At 41.3% G+C, this 21,690-nt stretch overlaps 1 protein-coding gene across 1 annotated transcript in view; it reads left to right on the top strand.

The window, feature by feature from the left end:
• The first annotated feature begins 465 nt into the window (after positions 1–465).
• PRTG (protogenin) overlaps positions 466–21,690 on the top strand; it is a 77,558-nt gene continuing 56,333 nt past the window's right edge. Inside the window, 2 exon segments of the mRNA XM_068144369.1 lie at positions 466–556; positions 1,443–1,745. Coding sequence (XP_068000470.1) covers positions 466–556; positions 1,443–1,745 — 394 coding nt within the window.

Genomic DNA, 21,690 nt, shown 5'->3' with positions numbered 1-21,690 from the left:
CGTCCCGGGGGAAGGCATGGCCGGCAGCCCCTGCCCCGGCCGGAACGACTCCGCTTCTCGCGAAACACCGGAGCGGGACTGTCCCGGTGGGGAACTGCCGTCGGATCCCGGCGCTGTCTGCGGCTGGGAGAGGCCACATCAACAGGGCATCTAGTACTGGGCCCGCCCCCGGCCGTGCTTGGCCCAGATGGCGCCGGACCCTGTAGCCCCTCGTGCGCGGAGCCGGCGGGTCCTGCCGACCCCCACTCCCCGGGGTATTGTCCACCGCGGCCCGCCCCGTCCAGCGACGTCCCTCCCTCCTCCGCCCCCTGCCCGGCCCTGCCCCTCGCCCCTCTCCTCCCCAAAGGCCAATGGAGACGAGATGCGGATAGTAGGGCCGGGAAGGGTTCGCCGGGGCCGCTCCGTTCGTCCCCTGTCTCCTCCCCTCGCCCGCTGACCGGTGTCTCTGGCGGCGGCCGGTGGGGCATGCCAGCAGCCTCCCGCTAAATGGCGCCGCTCCGACGCCGGGCGCTGCTGCGGGTGCTGCTGCTGTGGGTACTGCTGCTCCCGCTGCCAGGTGAGTCCGCCCGCCCCGCAACCCATTGTGCGCTGCGGCCTCGCTCCGCCGCACGTGGTTTTATTTATTCGGCGTCGGCGGGGACCGGCGGGAACGGGAACGGGAACTGGCCCCGCACTTTGTTCGCCTCGCGCCGCGCTGCGGCGAGCGGGCTTGCAGGGGCCCGCCCTGCCGGAAGGGGGCGCGCGCACGGGGTGGCTGCCTCACAGCGGAGAGAGCTAACCGTTAGCGGGGGACGCGCTGGTGGGCCGGGGCGGCGGGCGTGGAGGGTCCCCTGGGGTGCTTTGCCGTTCCTCAGCTCGCCGACGTGGGGGTGTCGCTAACAATTTCTTGTAAAATTAGCCTTTTACGACTCGCCCCGCTCCGGCTCCTTTGGAGGGCTTGTAAAATTAGTGAGCGGCGCGGGCGCCCCGGCTCCCTGGGCCCGCTGCCCCCGCAGCGGTCACGGTCGCACCTGTGTGGCAGCCCCCAACCACCCTCTGGGAGTTGGCTACGGCAGCGGGTGGCTTGCCCGTGCCCGCCACCCGGCTGGCCCCGTGGGGGTCATCGGTGCGAGCCCCGACACTCAGTGCCTCCCCTGCTGAGCCGCGTTACGGCTGCGCGGGCGTTTGAGGCTAAGGTACTCCCAGCCCCTCGACATAAAGCGTTGGAAAACGAGAAAGCAAATGCCTGGGTGTTTCACAGCCTGGTGTCTTTACTCCACCGAAGGCAGTATCCCAGTTTTCCCCGTGTTTCCTGCATGGCGAGGTGTCGGAGACCTCGGGAGCTTGAAGCAGCAGTAGCTGTACCTCGTGTGGTGGGTTCAGCACGGTGACTCCGGCGTGCAAGCGCACTTGGGAACTTGCGCTCTGCACTCATACACAAACTCTTTCTTTCTCTCTCTTAGGAGTGTGGTGCTTTAGTGAACTGTTTTTTGTGAAGGAGCCTCAGGATGTAACTGTCTCAAGGAAGGATTCGGTGGTTTTAGACTGCCAGGCTCGTGGTGAAGCTCCAATAACTATTACATGGCTGAAAAATGGAGGAAAAGTGTCTGAAAACAAACGGATCTACACTTTAACCAATGGCTCCTTATATATCAGTGAGGTGGAAGGGAAGCGAGGAGAGCTGTCTGATGAAGGATTTTACCAGTGCTTAGCTCTGAACAAATATGGTGCTATTCTCAGTCAAAAAAGCCATCTCACACTAGCAAGTAAGTTCCAACTCTTTTTTATTAAAGTGCTCCTGAGTTTGTGACAGCAATTCCCTGAACAGCACACAAGAAGCCATCATTTTGATTGTGTACCTGGAAAGACAAATTACAAATGCAAAGAAATCAATTCTGCAGAACTTTTGTTTCTTTTCAAAGGTTATAATCAAAGCTTGTGATGGCTCCTTTTTGAGTCCCTGATGTAGCAGGAGTGGAGCAGCCACCTGTGAGACCTCTTGGCCAGTGGTGCCTTGGCTAGGTGGCTCATGTAGGTCAGTGGTCTTTAGAGCAGGTGGTGATGCCGAGCTGTTCTGTCAGCCTTCAACGGAAGTTTTGGATCTTGTGTCTTGTGCTGTTCAGATAGCCCTAAAAAGGGTTATCTACAAATGAGGAAAAAAACCCGTATTATTCCTTATTCAATAGGTTGATACTGTGTTATGCCACCTCTGAGCAGGGCAGAATGGTGATAGAGATGGCTGTCTTTGGAATGGGAAAGAAGGAAGTTTTCTAGGCAACGGTGTGTGTTACATTATGAAGCTCTGGCTTTTCTGACACGTTTATACGGGTGCTGTTCATTTTGGAACTGCTTCAGGGTCCTCTAGAGCCAATCACAAGGACCTGTTACATGTTTCCACTAGGAGGTGAGAGTCACTTTTCTAGGGTGGCTTCCCACTACTGGATGGTGAAGGAAATAGTTGCCAAGTGCCTTTGTGGCTTTAGCAGCCTGACCCTGACTGTTGCCCTCTGTTTTCCTTATATCTTGAAGCATACTAAGCAAGAGCTGTGTTAGGAACTGAATGCTGTGCCTTTTTCCAGCATCGAGCTTTGCTAGGAGGCTGTTGTGTTTTTGGTGGTGTTTTTTTTTCTTTCCAAAAGTACATGGAGTCATTTGAAAGAAAGTATGACACAGAGTACACAGTTTGTGTAGTCTTCTCATGTTTCCTCTATAATGGGACTTAACTGATGAACTTAATCTAATAGAAGAAGGCTTCCTTTGACCTCTTCAACCTTGTTCATGGTAGCAAGTTGCACAAAACTGGTGATGATAAATCTATGGAAAGTTTACGTTACTTGTAAATTGCAAGTTTTACCAAATTCAGTCTCAAACTAGTTAATAAAATTGGTATGTTATCCTACAGTAAAAAATGTCTGAATGTTAGCATTTCTTACTTTTTTTTCCCTGTGTACTTCTAAAGTGATTGCAAAACCTGCCCAAAAGATACTCTGTAGGAAGGTGTGAAATACCTTCTTCAGTGAGCCAGCACGTTGTGCAGTTGAAAACCAGCCTGGAAGCAGGTGGCTCCGAGTAAGTGGTGAGTTTTTCAGGTTCTATAAGAGGCTGGTCTGTGAACTCTGGATTTCGAAAATCTGGCTGCTTCTTACTTTGTATGCTGGCATCCTACGTACAGGATTAATAGATCAAGAAGTTCTTGGATACTTCTGATAGAATGTTGGGAAATAAGATATTAATATTATTGGCATTTAAATCCACATCATTAGGTTTCAGAATGTCAGCACCAGTAATAGACTGAAGAAAACTTTTCTTCAGAGGATAGGATTTTTTTTTTCTGTTGTTGATAAATACAAAGCATAGCAGTGTCTGATGTATTCTGTGCATAGGGCTGTTGAAAACTCAGGGTCAGTTTTGCATTCATCATACTGCAGGATGAGCTCAAAGAACTTCTGGAACACTCCAGAGCACTACAGTAGGACAGCATAGTAATGTACTTGTAAAATCTGTTTGAATTCAGACAGTACTGAACTCTTACAAATGTTTCTCACATGCACATTGCTTCACCAGAAAGATGGTTGAATGTGGGGTGGGTTTTTTTGGTTTATTTTTGTAATGAAATATTTTCATCAAGGAAGGGTTGTGAACCAATAGGTTGCATGCTGTGGAGTGAGACTCTTGGTTTGCAGTCATCTTTCTACCCCCACCTCTCCCCCTCCCCCCATAAGACTGTGACAAAAGGTTTCTTCTTTGAATACTTGAAAGGTTTCCTATGGCTGCTGGAGAAAACTGGAAGAGATAGTGGATCCATAATGATCGCAGTAGGTGTTGTTGACTTAACGATTAAGTGGTTAACTAGTGGCCAAACGTGAAGTTATCATCCTATGTAGCAGTCCCTTCATTTTTAGTCATATTCCAATCTGACCTGTTTCAGAATGTCATCCTTACTCTAAAGTTGTGAAATAAGGCAGTAATTTGTATCACTAGATTCTGAAGCACATAAAGCATGTGCAGAATTAGTTTTGTATCTCACTCTTACAGTTTTCTGCGTATCATGAATTGATTGAGCTTTGCAGATGTTTTGAATGAAATAAATTAAAGTCTTATGGAGGATTTTGTGGATTTATAATTTTGTTTAGAAGCAGTTGATTGCTGCAAAGGGAAATTACCTTGTGGTCAGGGTACAGAAGGACTATACATATTAAACAGGTGGAGAATAGGCATTAAATGGGCATTCTTTCTTTGGAGGAGAAAAAACTAATGCTCTCTCCAGTCACTGGTAGCAGCAGGGTGCAAGGATGTTCTTTTACTTTGCCTGGTCAGAGCTTTTGCCAGTAAGCTTATCTTTTGCTTCGGAATTGTAATGTTTAGTGTTGCATTTGGAAATCAAAAACTTTAATCTGTCCAAGAGTTTAAGATTTGAACACACAAGGAGATCAAGTCTTGGTTTCTAAAGTTAGGAACTGGAAGCTGAAGGTTGCACTCTTGGCAAGAATTCCATTATTCATGTGCAAATTAAGAATTCACAGGGTTAAAAGGTTAGAAACTGGCCAGGATGAGGTTTACCCTTGTGATAAAGAGCAGATGACCCTCATTCATTGGCCAGAGCTTTCATGTAGCTCCTCTGCAAAGTTAGTGATTGCCATGAATTGTTCTTGAGGAATGCAGAAATTCAAATGTGAGCAGGCCTTTCCTTAAGTGTCACTATGGAGCCTTATCTCCCGAGCACATCAGAGTAGGTCTGCAGGGACAGGGTTCCTCCCCAGAGGCCTCAAGGCTTTGCTTTCCTGTTGTTCATCCATGCACAAAAGAATTTGACTAATTTAGGGCTGTTTTTTCGGTGAGATCCCCCTACTTTTTTTTTAAGCAAACTGTGAGACTGAGGTATTGCTTAGGTAAAAATAAATACTAGTTTAAGTACATGCTTGTCTTGCTTCCAGAGCAGGCTAATTGACGGGGGGAGGGGGAGAGGGAGGCGGGGAGGACAGAAGGAGGTTCCTGTGTGGTTCTTTGTGAGGCAACATGTGGGGCTAAAATGCTAATAGTGAAGAGTATGACTTAGTCAAAATTCAACTTACTGCTGTTAAGAGAGATCTCTTTCAATGGAGTATACAAGGAATGTAGTCTGTGGAGAAAGTCTAAACACTTTTGGTATAAATTCGAATCAGCCAAAAATAAACAAGCTGAGAGTTTTGTATTCCTGCGCTTTAAAATTTCAGCTATTTAACAACAGTTAACAGATTCTGTCTAAAAATAAATCTAGGCTTCAGTAAGAAAGTACTAAGAAAACATGGGGAAGGTGGGTTATGTCCTGAAGCTAGAAACGTGGACTTTGGGCAGTGATTGGACCGGATACTCATTGTTTATTTCCTTTTCATAAAAAGTGGAAATTGAAGTGTAGAGATGCTTGGATGGGATCTATACAGCGGGGTACGAGCATTCCTAGATAGCTTTCACCGCTAGTTACTTGTCTGAATTGATTTTAATGTTTGTGAATTCCAGGAAATGTAAGCCAAATACTTTGTGTACAGGTTTTGGCATTTTACAAGAGTGAAACTTTATGCAAGCAGAATGTTTCTGGGAACATGGTCCTGGAGGGAAACTGCACAGCAGTTTGTGAAACCTGGAGCCTTTTGTATGTAGCAGACTATACTTTGTGGAGAATTTGTAATTTTGCCTACCTGCTGTGGCAGTGATGTGACTTCAAGTCCCACTGTCGTGCCAATAATTGGCAGTATTTATGTTTTTATATCTGAATAACACCTTTTCCTTTGCTTTGGATATTTTCACTTAAGAGTGCACCCAGCTGAGCCTTATTCTGTGCTGTGACAATGATGTTTTCTTAGCAATTCCAGCTGTTTGTTCCCACTTTTGCATTGTGCCCTGCCTTGTGTGGGCACAGCTGCATGTGTGGTTAACTGAAAAGGGAACTGATCTGGGTTAGAATAATAGAATTAAAACAAAAGATAGTGTCTGACCCAAATGAGTTCCCTGATGTGGTTTGTCATGGAGCCACTCACAGTGATTGCACTGATGTAACTGAGAGGAATAATGTGGAGGTGGGAAGGCTTAGTGGGGAAAGAGGGAGGCTAATGAAACTGAAGAGTTCACAAAAATAAATGTCCATCACATGTTCAGCCTTTGTGGAATGTGTGTAGGCAAAAAAATTTGCTTTTCCAATATTAATGATAAAAATATTCAGTGTCATTCTTTAAATGAAGGGATGAATAGTTGTGGTCTAACTATAGATTTCATGTTGTATGGAATCTGTCATTTCAGTTATCTTCCAAATGCATATAGATCTCAAAAGTATGTTTAATTATGTTCAATAGTAATGGATAGAGGAACACATTCTGAAATGGAAGGGTGGGGCTAGGAGACAGAAGTGGTTTTTGACTGAATTTGAGGTAAAATAGTAAATGGTGGTTGTAGACATGGCTCTTGTATTGCAAGTGATATAGCAAAGTCTTAATGCTGTAAAACTGGTGAGGTTACAGACAGCTTGAGGAAGCTCTTATTTTAGCTTTTTACGAGTGCTGCCTTACTGCTATTGCTTTGATTAGGTGATTAGAATGTCCAGAGAGGAGAATCCATTTCTAAGTGACAGTGCACATGGCTGATCCTTAGTGCGTTTAAATTCCACTGTTTGAGGCAGCAGGAGTATGTTTAATATTGCAGTTGGCAATGTCAGTTGATAATGGTGAAGAGTTGCAAGATTTTTTGTCCATAATTGGGATACATTGAAGAAACAAGAAAACCAAGAAATGTGTTCCTTTTAAACTTTTTCTTACAGGATTTTCCTGTAGAACTCCTCCAAACATCTTTTGACCTGCACTTCTACAGCATCTTTGCAGAAGAAATTGTCAGTGTCCTTTTAAGGCATAACCACTTTCTTTGTTGTTGTTTCTTGGTGCTAGAGCATTCCCTATTTCAGCAGTGACTGGCCTGCACTAGTGCAAGGTCTTTGCAGACCAAGACATGGACTTTTATGTTGTTGTCATGACAAAAACAAACAAACAAAACCGACAAAAAACCAACCCCAAAACCCCCCACAAATAAACAAACAACCCACCACAACCCCACAACTGAGACTTTACTTAATGCACATGCACATGAGCAGTGGTTGTTTCCACAGCCACATTACTAGAGAAGTGAGCTTTTATGGGTTTCCTTAACACCTCAGTTTCAGATTTGTGTCAAGCATAATACCAACCTCAGGTATTTCATGCCCTTACTCTTATTCCTAGCTAGTAAGGGCAGAGCTGTTATGGTTTTTACTAGTTTATATCACAGTAGCTTTATGATGTATAAAGTTTTTACCAGCTTCTTTTTTAAAGGAATGTTCAGTCTTATTGGCCGTGTACTCTGTAGATAGTAAAACCTTCACTTATGAGGGAAATGTTGAAGTAAAATATTGCATCATGCTAGAAGTTGTTCGGAGCTGTGATTATAGGCACTCAGTTCTTGGCTGGTGCAAGCTGTATGTGTGATATGTATGCTAAACTCTTATTTCTTTCCTACTTGCAAAGCAATATATGTCAGCAAAGGATGCTGTTCTGTTCTTGCAGAGTGGTGCTCCCCCCCCCCCACTGTTCCCTTTCTTCCCCTCCTCTCTCTCTCTCTGCATTTCTTGGTGTAGAAATTGTTGAAAGGGCATTCAGTAAGGCCCGCTTTTGTCAGCCAGCTCTGATTATCCTAAAGAAAAGGATCTCACTCTGAGCAGTTGTTTGCCTAGAGACTTGTTGTCACGTCTTCACAATTTAACAGCTGTGGCTATTGATGGTGTGCAGAACAATTTAAGACAATGACAAAAGAGAATCTTGGAGGAAGAATTTAGAAGTTACTAAGCGTTTTCCTACAGGAATATGGTAATTTCCATTGTACAAATTTGTGCTTAGTTTTTGTGTTTTCCTCCAGGATTTCACATTTTTCCACATCTTATCTCCAGAATTGTGGACATAATCTTTTATTTAGTTTTGCATTGTTTCTTTTTGTTCATCAATAGGCCCGGCTGTTAAATTGGGATTGATTACTTCCAGTCTTTATAACTGGTAATCACCACCTAAGTGAAAAAGCAATCAACAATGTCAAATCTCCACATTTTGTTGAGCAAGTGTGGGTAGTATGGTGAACATAAGTTACTAGGGCCAACCTCTATGTAGCTCTTAAGCAGTATCTACATTTTAAAGTTGATTGTCTCAGCAATTGAATAAGAGGAGGAAAAAAATCATAGTAAATAATCAGTGTTGTAAGTTAAAAATCCTTCAGGCAGTCTTCCAAAACCTACATCTGTAGAGAAAACATTTTCTGCTCCTATGGAGGAGATTGTTGTTTGTTTGCTTGTTTTTAATAGATGAAAATAAACAGCTGACATAGGAAGGAGGTTTAGGTGAAACCACTGGAGTGTGGAGGGTTTGTGTGTGATTTACTTCATGAAATTATTGTAACCTCCTCTTCTGTTGTGTGGGGTTTTTTTTGGTACAGGTTTTGGAGGGAGATGGCTTTCCTATTGTGTTAGAGGAACATGTAAATCACCAGTTCTAGACATATTTTCATTACTACTTTTGCTTTGCTTCATAACTCTTCAACAGTAGTTCTGGTTAGTTTTGTTTTTTTTTCTCAATGAAATGGAACTTGATCTCCTTAACTGAGTGGAACTATTTTTGTTTCTGACAGCATGACGCTCATGAAAGCAAAAGAAATTAAGTGACATCTGGATAATACAGTTATCATCTCAAGACCATGTTAAAAGTGCTTATTTCTCAGCTGCTGATCTCTGTTAGGCTTCTAGTAGGAGGTTTCTGACACATGAGTGCAGACCATTGGTTCTGACACACCATCTGCAGTGTAGGAGAATAGGATCTAGGTATCGCTGCCCCTCCATGTACATAGGTTTGCTGTGTTCTCATGATGTTCACTTAGGCTCTTTTAGTGCAGAAATGACAGAATGTGCAATCTTTATGGGGTAAAGATTTCAGGGTTATGGAGTCTATGCCACTGTTACAGTGAATAATTTTTAAAACTCCTGCTGTGGTCAGGGTATTGCCCAGTTTTGGCTGACAGGAAAACTCTTCACTTTTTCAGTAGTTAAGCTTGAGGAAGTTATGTTTGTCTCTAGCTTGAACACTTCATTGTAGCAGTTGTGATAGCATTCAGTTGGTAGTACCAACTGGCTTCTAGATATAAGGACAGTAGAATGCCATGTGAGAAATCAAATACGGGGAAAGAATTTGTTATAAAAGACATAGAAATGCTGGCAACAAGCTTTATATACAGAGCTATTATCAGAGTGCAATCATCAATTTGAGGCAAAAGTTGCTAGGATACTATTTCACCATCTCTGGAAGTGGTACTGGGGGCTTAGCTACTGGGGAGGGAGAAAATCAACGAGTGCTTTAAAATGGAGAGGAAGAAGTATCAAGAAGCTTTTCATTTATTTGTTGATCTGTTCTAATAGTCAACATTTTTTGGTAATTTTTGTGTTCTCTTGTCTTTCCACTCTTTCTCATGTCAGATAAAGACTGGTTTTACTGCATGTATTCATGTTTGGGTTCCCCCCCTTTTCTGCTTATGAATTGACACATGTATGGTGTATCATTGTTTTGGATTTGCAGAACTGCTTCTGGTGACCCCCCTTTTCTTATTCCTGCCTAATGACTGGAAAGAGGTACTGTTTTCCAGTGGAGCTTATTTTCACAGCTGTGGCAGAGGAGGGAAGTGTCATAAGATCCTTTGAGGTCAGTTTTGACCCCAAATTTAGATGAGGTAAAAATGATTCAACAGAAGTGTAATGTCTTTCTCAAGTGGTGTGGCTGTCACTTCAAAATAAAATAATAGTTATGAATAAGAAGAAGCTGTTCTGACAACCATTTCAATGTGCAGTAAAGCCAGCTTGGTGTTACAAGTTGTTTTACAACTGGAAGCTATCAAAGAAACCATTATCTTTCCATGAAACTTCAAAATTAAGGTCTTTGAACATGCAGAAGAGGGGTTTTTGAGTAATTTTTTTTTTGCTTATTCTTACTTATATAATTTTCAACATCCTAATAATTGTTTTGCTAACTTAACAGCAAATTAACTAGAGCAAGTTGTTAAATTACCATCTTGAAGTCCACATCAAGATCTCTAGTAAGCCTCTAATAACAGTAGCATGTGCCTCAGGCAGAGCTGTGCATTATGTATGTGCTTTGTAACAGGAATTCATTGACTTTATGAAGCCATTGACAGACATTTATCATTTTGTTCATTAAACTTGTCTGTGACATCCGGCAAATTGATGTTAACTGGAAATATTCTCTGGCAGTTCTGGCATGACTCTATTTTGCCTGAGGAGAGAGAAACTTTGTACATAGCGTGTCCCAAATTACAAGGGTGAAACTTCCTCCCTCACCTTTTCCCCTTCTCAGAAGCATAAGTGAACATATGACCGGCTCTTTTTTTCATCTTGCTTTTAATGCTTATTTATGCAAACCACCCTGTGGCCCACAGTTTGGAAGTAGGTTTATCATTGATCTTCAGTAGAGTTTGAAAGTAGATACTGCTTTTATTAGTTCAGCCAGTCTGTGCCAGGAAGGCAGCTAAATTTTGTCACAAGCAAGCTATAGTAAAAATGATGATAATACAAATCCAGAGTGCTCTGTGCACAGTGATTGTGGAACAGGTACATGTGAGTTTGCATTCAGATGCATTACCCAATGCTCTTAAGATCACTATTTTCCTTATTTATGAAGTGGGGACAAAACTGGCTGTGGGGATTTTTTTTTTTTTAATAATTTAATTTTTTTTTTTTTCTTCTCAGTAGTAGAATTTTTTTGTTTATTCCAGTTAGTAAATTCTATCTCTTTTTTTTTTCCCCCCCCTCTCTCTCTTCTTTTTACTTCCCCTTTTAGGGGTTTGGTCTTTATTTCTAGCAGGAAAAATGTTTTGTAGCATTTGGAATTTTTTTACATACTGAGCATTAGAAGAGGTAAGCATCAATGCAGTGTATGAGGAATTAACTGTGGAATTCTTGGTGGTATTGATGGGGGTTCTGTGACATTCTCAGCAGATGGCATTTGGTACTTGTTTTTAAAGGTCATTGGGTTTGCCTGATGTCGCATATTGTTGATTCCCATAAAATACATGGTAGATGACCAATGCTTTGTTGGAAGCCTTTATAATATACATTGTAAAGCAGTACTTCTTTTGGTCTTTGATGTTTGAAATGATGAACTGTATCTCATTCATTCTGCTCTTGAGCACCCAGTATGGAAAAACCTGTGCACTTTTAACACCTGCCTATGTTTGATTCCCGTGGACAGCCATTTCTAATAACAGTAGAGGTTGTTAATAGATCTGACCACCTGCTAGTGTACCCCTTGTGCTACCTGAATCTAACTGTATCAGGGATGTTTCAAACAGGAATGAATGTACTAACAAATTGTAGCATAACTGGCTAAAATATTTATTAGTGGGTCAGATAATGTTTCAATGGTAAAACTTTCCAGAAATTGTATATATAAAAATCCATTATACAAAATTATTGTCTTTTGAGAGAAAAAGTAGAGCAGTTGCCTCTTTAAAATGTTTTGTGTCTCACTACATAATAGTTCACTGGATTAAATGAATTTATTGATTTCTGCTTCTTTACTTACACACATTTATGAGCAGTTTCTTTGGCACCATGGCCACATGTCAAAGGTCATAACTTTCCTTCACTGTGGAAGAATAAAAGCTTTCAGATGGTGAATCCCTGAAATCCACACAGTGCTTTATTCTCCCCTCCCCCCTATAATTACTGTGTTTTCATTACTTTATTTAAGATAAATAAACAATAGTAATAAAAAATGCACCCTAAAATGCCTTCTGTTTTATCTATCGCAAAATAACTTCCGGAAACAATTTCTCTGCACAAAAGGCAACATACTTAACCTGCTAAAAAGTATCATTACAAGGTATGTCCTTGTATATTAGGCTCTTTTGTGGTCAGAGATTTTATTGAAAATGGTCAATTTCAAGAATATAATAAATGTTTCTCAACTCACCACAGGCTTCATCTTGGAAACAGTGTTTCTTTCCTTTTAGAGCTACGTCAAAAGCATAGCGCTTTGTGCAGCAAAGGTGATACTGGAAGTAGATCCTACTGAGGGAATGAAGCATATTCGAAAGCTTGCTTTGTGTTTAGATGAATGTCTACAGTGTTGACGCTTTCTTTAATGCCCTTCATTAGTAGTAGGCTGTGGGGGTTTCTGTGTGTACTAGGTAAGAAATTCCACTGATGACATGAATACAAAGACACTAGAAAAGAAATTACAATGGAATATAAAGAAGTTCAGTCATCGACTACTTTGCAAAACAAAGCCAATAAATCATGCTTTAAACATAAAGTGGTTGAAGCTGGTTCTGAAATTCTGGAAATGTAGAAGGGGATGAAGTTAATGCCTTGTCCTGTGGTGGTCATCTGGCTGATAACCTGGCAGAATTTTTTATTTTTTAGTTTTTCTTTTTTAGCTAGATATCTGACTAGTGCAGTTATTTGTAGTGATGTGAACTGGCTTTCAGTGTTATCTGACATGTGCTGTAGCTGGCTGGAGGTAAGTAGACAAGAATAGTGGAGATTGGGCAGTATATGGGAAGAGTTTGTCTTCACTTCTTAGCAGCTACTAACTTGTAGATCAAATGATAAACCATCTCAAGGAACAGCAGTGTGAAGGTAATGTCACTCAGGTGTTATTTTTCGTTAAAATAATCAAAATATTTGTGCTAGGTAAGGTGAAATCGGTTTGAATTTTTAATGAGGCCTGGCTATAGTTCTCCTAGCATGACTGTTTCTGAAGGAATAGCAGAGTCTAATATTGTGGGGAAAAAAGAACCATGATTTTCTGAGATGATGTAAAAAATATTCCCATCACCCACCCCAAAAAAGACATTTGCTGTCAGACTTTATTTTTTTGTAGTGGAGATGAAACCTGTGGATGCTTTTAGTCCTGACTCTTGCGAAATAACAAACAAATAAAAAACCAGTTGTAGATCTCTGCTTTATTGTTTGGTGCAATGATGATTTAGTGTGAGGTGTCCCTGTCCGTGGCAGGGGGGTTGGAACTAGATGATCCTTGGGGTCCCATCCAACCCTAACGATTCAGTGATTCTATGATTTTATTCTAAGGGGGCTGGTGGCACTTTGCTGCTAAATTTACCAAACATTTATATTGCAGGGCTATAGTTACTAAATTTCTGACATGTTAACCTTCTGCATAGAAGTTTGTTGTGTCAGTTTCCATCTCTTTGCATTTGATACGTTGATAGATAGATAGATAGATATGCAATATAGTTTTGCAGGATTGTTTTTCCTGTTCCCTAGATAAAATCTAAGATGAAGCTACTTCTGTGGGTTTTGTTGTTGTTTGGTTTTTCACTAAGGTGGCATGGGAGTGTCTTTTTACAGAACAGAGACATGGGATTTGTTGAAAAAGTGGTGTTTGTGTCTGCAAGTAGCTTTTGCTGTTGCTGTGATTATATGAATGATGCCGTTTGTGCTGAGCATGTTGCTTGTGAACTCTGAGCTGGGATTTCCCTCTAAGCAATCCTAGGCAGCTGTAGCCTTGCCTTTTTTTTTTCTTGTTCTGAATTAATGAGGAGCTGAAGTGTGATCTAACACTGCCTGGAGAAACCAGCTGGCATTGAAAGCTGAAGTAAATGAAAACAATGGTCTAATTACCTGGAGAGGAAGTTTGGGAGGGGAAGTTGGTGAGGTGGAGGTGTGAGTAGTCTTCTGTGTTTAGATGTCAGGGAGGGTAAGAGGAATGTATTGGTGGGAAGTGGCCAATACTAAGGAAAAGCTTGTGGAGTGAAGTCTGGGGTTGACTTGGTTTGGAGATTGCCATGGGTACAAGTTGCAAGTGGGAGAGGACAGAGGAGTTGGCAAAAACTGACTCAAGAGAGTGTGACCATTGGACCAGCTGATCTTTCAGGACATAGAATGTGAACCCAGTTCTGGACTTCTCTTGGGAACTTCTGAAAGACAAAATAACTTCCAGTCAAGGGAGGTTTGGAGGATTTAAATTGCATTACTGCTTCAGCCAGCAGCTTCTACAATGTGTGACACAAGTCAGCTTGTTTCTACTTTTCATGGGAAGTCTGTGAATATGTGTTTCTTATAGTCTTGATGTTTGACATGAATTTCTGAAATTTGATCAGTTGGAGCTGCAACAAGTTGGGGAAAGCTGTGGTTGAATCGCGTAGAGTATTGTGAAGGATGAGTAGACACCTAAAGGATCTTGGACGCCTAGATGTATTGATGGGCTACTGTCCATTGTTTGTCCATACCAAACAGTAAAATTAAGATAACAATAGTAGATCATCTCAAATTGTGGTGAGTGTAGATGTATGAACATTTAAGAACTATAGTGCAAAACTCTGCAGAAAAGGCCATAGGGAAGTTAATAACTCCATCTGCAGGGCAGTACTTAATAGAATGTAATCAATAAGAAGTGAGTCCACACACTGAACAGAGAAGGGAAAACAAAATATTGAATAGATGCTCACTATGTGAGCAACATTCATTGGTGCTGTGAATAGTGGGAGAGTGTGGTTGTGCAGTTCGGTTGTTTCCTAAAGCATGTATGTGAGAGTACAACACTTACTAACTAGCTTAATTTCTTCAGTTTCCAAACTTCTGAGCGTTTGGGTTTGGAAATTTTCATCTCCTGTATGTATAGACACACGTAAGAGGCAGATACACCGAATGCTGTGTTAGTAGGAAAGTTTGGGGGTTAGCCTCATTTGTGTAATGATGCATGTAATGCAGCAAAAAATTGAAATAAATATGCTTGAAAGTGTTAGTGGTTTATGTTGGCATGGTGTCAGGAAAAAAAAGGATTTGTAATAGAGGGCCCTGTGACAACTTAGAGACAAGTTTCATGAGTTTACGAGAACTTTTGGATTCAACCAAAGCATGGACTTGTGTCTAGGCATGTATTTAGCAATAGCTTCAGCTTGATAATTACAATCTTGAGACAGTTGTTTTCTTACCTATACAGGTTTACTGACCAGTGAAGATACTGTAGAGGTCTGCAGCAACATTTAGAAACCTTTTGGTAGATTTGTTTATCAGAGCATAATCCAATCTAGGAAACCATTTAAGCACTATACTACAAAACCTACATTTGACTTATACTTTTGACTACACTTTAAAGTAATGTGTGGACAGGGATTAGGCGTGTGCTCACCTGTACACTTTCTCATATTTCTCAGTGCAGTGTTTACTCTCTTTGAGAGTAAATTTTGTTTATTGCTCGTGTATTGGAGAAGAGCTTTTTTGTGATGCATAGTATTAGGTAGGTGCCAGGGAAGACTGCAGGCTCCAGTAATGTGGAGAAGTTTGTACCTATAGGTTTCACCTCCTCCTTCATCTGGTCTGTCTGTTTTCTCAGGTATTTACTCCAGTACACAACTTAAAATATCACCTATGTGTTAGGCTGCAGGTCTTACTTTGAGCCATAGGGCAGCTTGCTGGAAATACAGCCCAGCAGTCATGACTAGAGAAAAGCCCTGACAGTCTTTTTTTTACATTCTTTGCCCTGACACATTTATGTAAAGAGTCTCAAAGCTAGTGAAGGATTCAACACCTTGTGCCTTCAGTGCAAGGTAAGCAGATGGATCCTGTTAGGGATCTGGCCCTTTCTTGGGTGTCAGGACCTTCCTTCTCCGAGGATGTTTTTCACAGGCATGTTTAGGAGTTGGAATTAGGCAGAAACATAAAGCATTATTTGTCCTTATTTTAATTGTTCCTTTCTTCACTATTTAGTTGCTTCTGTGTTTGGCATTGTTCTACATTTACCTAAATAATGGTTGTCAGGCCTTACACAAACTTGTGAAGAGGAAAGGTGGTGACCACCTGAAACAATAATATCTGCAGCAGAATAGCCTGAGAACTTTAAATAACCAAAGGGGACCGTTTCCAAGGCAGCTAAGTGACCTTTGGATCCCAGAAGCAAGCTATTCATAGAGGCAAAGCCTTTGTCCTGCTTTGCCCAGTGGTCAGTGAACTCTGGCAGGCCCCTCAGCTCACCATCTTGGCCCTGGTCTAGCAGCTGGTGATTGATTCATTTAACTGTCCAGATTCACATTCTTCTGTGAAGGACTTGTCAAGGAAGAAAAAGGTTCTATGGAGAGCTATTCATTTTACTAAAAGGAAGGCAATGCATTATATGATTGAGTGGATTACTTTTGGGTCAGAAGAGTTCCTGCATTGCTCTGTTTTAATTCGGCCTTCAATCAAAGAGAGATTTAGTTTATCAGCACAGTGTGGTGCTCATGAAGTGGGTTGGATCGTTTCAATTCCATCAGTGCAATAGAGCTGTTCGGTGTCCCCTCCCCCACTGCTATGATGTGTCCACTCCCTTTATTTTTTTGCCAACAAATCTGTAGATTTTTGTGATTATTGATATTGCAGTGGGTTAAAAATATTACTTTCTTTTACCCTTACTCTTAGTTTTAATGTGTATGATATATGAATATTAATACACCTGTTACCTCTCTGTTAAGCAGTCTTTTAAGCAATCCAGAAAAGCCTAGAGTAAGTGAAAGATTAATGTGTTACTTCTGTTCTAGATCTGGAGAAAACTGAGAGAGAATAAATCTACAGGATCAAACAAATCAATTACTTTTCTACAGACAACACAGGCAGCTGTAAAGCTGAGGGTAGAACCTAGTGTATTCCTATCAGTTCCTGGTTTTGCGATTTGAACAAAGGTTTGTTGTACAATCCCAGCATTTTCCAAGACTGCCTATTTGTCTGCTGGTTTACAGTCCCTTTTTATAAAACAAGAGGAAGGTGTTTCCATGCTTTATGAAACTTCAGTCATGTTTTCAATTTTATAATGAATCCATTAAAAAACCAACTATGAGTTGGACTAGGGAGGGATGTTTCCTCTCCATTGTGCTGTCAGGCTCTTCTGTCTGTCTTCCCTTCTGCTGGGCTGTGTACCCTTATCATTGGGGTTCTTTGGCTGATCCTATTCATGAAGTACTGAGAAAAGAACGTTGTTGCTTATCTCCTTCCCCTGGAAATAACAGGCATTAAACAGCAGATCCAACCAGTTAACCTTCTGCCTCTGTTTGAATGAACATAATGAGCTCCAGCAGATGAAATATAACCTTGAATTTTCTTTACCCTACTCTCATAAGCTATGTATTGTTTTCATTTGGCTTATTGAATGCATTATGAGGGATTTCTGTTTGGCTTCAGGCCAAGGTGTTATACTTTGCTGGTGGAAGTACAAGTGCATAATTTAGAAGAAAATACAGTGGGGCTTGGTCTTTTAACTCTTCACTGTTATACTTCTATGTATGTGTCAGAAACTTGGCATAAGTACAACACCTGTTGAATCGGCCTCCTCCTTTCATGGAGGCCTGGTAGTATTCTTTTCATGTCTACAGCTGCATTTCCTGACAGTCAGCCCCGTTCTTAGAACTTGCTTGTTTCAAGTTAGAGCAGGGTGTCCAAGATGTGGGTACTGGCTCCCCTGTGCTCGAGGTAACACTTCCCTTGGTGTTTTCCTGATGGCTTTCATTCATGGCTGTGAGCTGGAGATAGTGAGCTTTTGAAAGCCATGGGAAAGGAAGATGACTTGTCCTTCTATATTAGAGTATATGAATAATGTAATAATCAGAGCTATTGCCTACTTAGTAGAATGCAGTTACTTGCATTGACTGGGCAAAAAAAGTGTGGCTGTTGCCTCCCCCTCAAGCAGTCAACAGCCATAGTAAAGTGACTTCTCTGAAGACAATATTTTTTGGTTTCTTCTGTGTGCTTTTGATATGAGGATGTTTATGATGCATTCAGAATAAATTTGAAGGTTGTTTTGCAAACACATAAAGGAGTGAGAAAAATGTACTGGGGGGAAAATATGTGGATTTCTATGACAATGAAAGCAATATTATCTTTATCTGGAAGCCACATCTCTGATTTGTTTTGTGTGAAAATTGCAAGTATTGGAAACTCTTCTCTCTCCTTTACCTCCAGAATTTTTCAAATATCTAATTAGAAGATTTAACTGACTGCAATAAAAAAGGCAGTACCTACAATGCCTTTTGTTACTTGTTTGGGTTTTTTGTGCGTGATGTTTGTTTCTGTTTTTCTTCCTGCTGCTCTCAAACTTGAAGATATTGAGAATTTTGCTGTTACTACCTTCTGTAGAAAGATTGTTACCGGGGAGGGATCTCTGGGCTGTGCAGTGCACTAGAGGGGCATTTGGTGACAGGGAAATGAGCTACAGGCATTTGGCCCTTGAGAGTGCAGGCATCTCTTCTTTCCTCATGGGAATGCCACAATGTTGACATTTGGACAGGGGGCTGAAGGGCTTGGATTCCCATCGTCCCTCCTCAGTGTTTTGCAGTGAAATTGCATCTTTCGTCCTAGGATGCTGGTTCTGAAACACTGTAAGCAAAAACGGAGGGTGCTCATATATCTCAGGGATAGTGTTTCTGATGGCCTGAAGACTTACAGCACTGCGTGTCAGCTTACATTCATTCATATGTGGATGGTGTCAGTTTGCCACTATATGAAATGAAATCTTTTCCTCTGCCTCCCCCCAGATGTGAAGGAAGGCGCAGTGGTGGGTGGCAGGGCAGAGGAATGTGTGGGGCCCCGCTCCTGTCCTGGGATGTGCTCTGCAGTGCTTCCTCTGATTGATGAGCTGGGCAGGGTGAGGTGAAGAGCGGGTACTGCATTCTGCTTAAGGTCTTGTTTTATTTTAGCTAGGAATAGCATGTATTTATTTTTAAAGGTACATGATTGATAAATAGAGGCCTTACCGTTCTGCTGGCATCTGTTGTGAAATTGGGACAACTTTAGCACAGTGCTGGAGACTCTTGTTTTTTCAGTGCTGAATTATTTTTTTTCTATGTTGCACTGAGTGATTATTACATTGTTGTTGTCTTTTAGGGCTTGTTCTTCAAGGAATCTTGAATTTTCTATTTCTGGGGGGGTTTGTTTGTTTTAGGCAGTGGTGTTTGGTGGTGTTTGGGGTTTTTTTTGTGTGTTTGGGTTTTTTTGTTTGGTTGGGTTTTATTTTAATGCCAAATTAGAATAGCTGTGAGGGGATTCTTCTTTCCTTGCACAGTCCAGCTTGTGTTCTGATCCTTGTCTTTGTGTCATAAAGTGCAAAACTGTGCTGGATGTTCCTCATGTAACAGCTGGGCTATTAAGCAGAACTAATTCTTTGCAGAATGGCAACAACTCCAAAGAAAGGCATCTGTAGGATTAAGCATAGATGCTAGACAGCAATCATTTGGCAAACTGCTGAAGGAAAGCAGTCCTTGCAAGGGAGAAAGTGTTGTGTTCTTTCTCCTGAATGCATGCAGCCACACAAGTAGAACAGCTTTGAAGCTGCTTAATGTGGCTTACTGTGTGCCTTTTCTGTACTATTTCCTACGTTTCTTGTCTGCAGAAGAACAGAGGGGAATTCCTTGATAAGTGCATTAGCATTTATTGTGCATTTTTGTGGCCACACACTGTTGCCTGGATGATAGATAGACTGAGAAGGGAAAACTCCAGCTGGGATGCCTTCAAAAGTGGAAAGATCAAATCTCTCATGCTTGTTTACGTGACTCAGTATGGTATGTCAGTTACACCATCAATAAACTGTTGATTATAGAGAACCACATATTTCTGAGTCTCAGTCTTTTGTTTCCTTTAAAACAGTGTTAGTGATAACTCCTGAGGTGGTATGTATGCCTAGCTTCGTTGGGAAGGGGGGTGGTGGTATATTTTTTTGCCAGTTAAATGATTGAGGTGTAATAAAGCAGTATATGTGGTTACAACAGCTTGTGTACACGTAGCTGCAAGAAGTGGGAAGCCCTGTTGTTGCAATATCATTAGCTGATTTGATTAAGGTAAAGGGAAAGATTTTTGGGTGCGTTATCCTGTTCTTCCTTCACAGACTGGGAGTTTTGATACAAATCCCCACAGTGCAGTTCTCCTGAATCTTGTCATCTCAGTGTGGCTTTAAGAGCACCTGATGGACCAGAGAACAAACAGTAAAATAAGGTGCTTATGGGCTGGTAGTATGTCAGTAAGGATCCTCCTGTTATTTTCTGTAGCATATGGATGCTTCCTAGGATCCCATCTATTATCAGGGTTATGTTCCTATCATGCATAACAAGCTGCGTGTCTGTTCCAATAGCCTGAAGAAGCAAGGACAAAACAGTACATTCTGATAGTCACCTTGTCAGATTGTACTTTTTGGTTTTTTCATGCATGTGTCTGCATTCAAGAGAACTTTTTGAAAGGTGATCATCCACTTATGAGGAGCCAGTTTTCTTTAACTGTTTTGATGTTTCTTCTTCAAGTGCAGTGGACGTGCTAATTATGAATTCTTTCTGTTGTTAAGGTTAACACTTCCCAAAATTTATGGTGACCATATGCTGCCTATTTAGCAAAAAGAGCATCTTTGTGTAGTACAGTATATCCTGAGATAAAATGATTGTTTTTATCCTTGAGAAAAGGGATCATAGAGATTTTCATTCTATCATGATGCTTATTATATTTTTGAATGTACAGTTTTACCCAAGAAGGAAAGCTTAGACAACCAGACACATACTGAAGTGCTGAGAGTCTCATGTGCCATTTACTGTGTCCTATGCCCAGAAACCAAAAACGTACAGGACTGGAAGCAGCTGAAACAATTGTTAAAGGGCAGTGGTCGGGCTTTCTTCTGCCAGTACTGATGTCCCTGTGCGTAGGAAAGGATTTAATTTCCAAAGCATGCCTCATTATTTTTTTTTCTTTTTTTCTGCTGTTTTTCCTCTGGTGCAGTTTGTCTTCAGACCTTGTACTTCTCAAGAGGTCTTGTAAGAGGGGAAGAAGTGAAAATAAAAGCAAACTTGGGGAAGTCAGGGCATATAAGGAAAAGTCTGTTACCAGTTCTTTCTGGAGGAGGTTAAATTTTTCCATATCAAGTTTCTTCTCCTTTCCTATCAACTATCTTCAACATGCATCAATTTGAATCCTCTTTTCCTGACTTTCTGTGCTGGGATACATCAGAAGCATGCTCACAATAATTTTCATTATGTGGAGAAGACAATATACTTTCCTACTTTCCTGGAACACTCTAAGAAAGAGGAAATAAGAGGATACTGTAGGAAAGAAAAATAAATTATTACATTTCCCTGAAAACCTAGTCCAGAATAGACTACTTGACTTGCAAGTTCTTAGGAAAAGGAAATACTACACATTAAACTTCAGACTACTCTTGACTTGGAGAAGATGATGGTGAAAACTTTATGTATGGCCAGAAATACTTGTCCCAACCCAAATGGTGGAATGCTTTATGGTCTTCAGTGGACATACTCAGACTTGGTTATTCCTGTACAGAGATTTTGAAAGTGATCATTTGTCAGCCACTGAATTAGGAGCTTTAAAGAAAGGAGCAGGGGGACCTGAAAGTGTTAGAGGAAACAAATGAGATTGCAGCTGACATCTCCAAGGGAACTTTTGTTCAAGGGTGCTCAGGCTGTTGACCTCTTTGCTTCTCCATTTCATTGCCTTTAGATTATAGCATTCATCAGTACCAGAAAAGTAGTGGCTAGTTTGTGTCTGGGCAAATGCTACCTTTTTTTTTTTTCAATCTGTTGGGGAGGCAATAATGGACATTGCTGTGCCAAGATTGTAATGCAGAAAGAAACAGTTTTGCATTGCAGTTTACCAGTGTGGCCTTCTAATATATAAACCTAGTG

This window comes from Melanerpes formicivorus, unplaced genomic scaffold, assembly GCF_026170545.1.
Source record: "Melanerpes formicivorus ecotype bairdi unplaced genomic scaffold, bMelFor1.0.p_v2 SCAF_10, whole genome shotgun sequence".
In the NCBI taxonomy this organism is placed as follows: domain Eukaryota; kingdom Metazoa; phylum Chordata; class Aves; order Piciformes; family Picidae; genus Melanerpes; species Melanerpes formicivorus.
The sequence above is the reverse complement of the archived record's forward strand: the minus strand, read 5'-3'. Positions and strand labels throughout refer to the sequence as shown.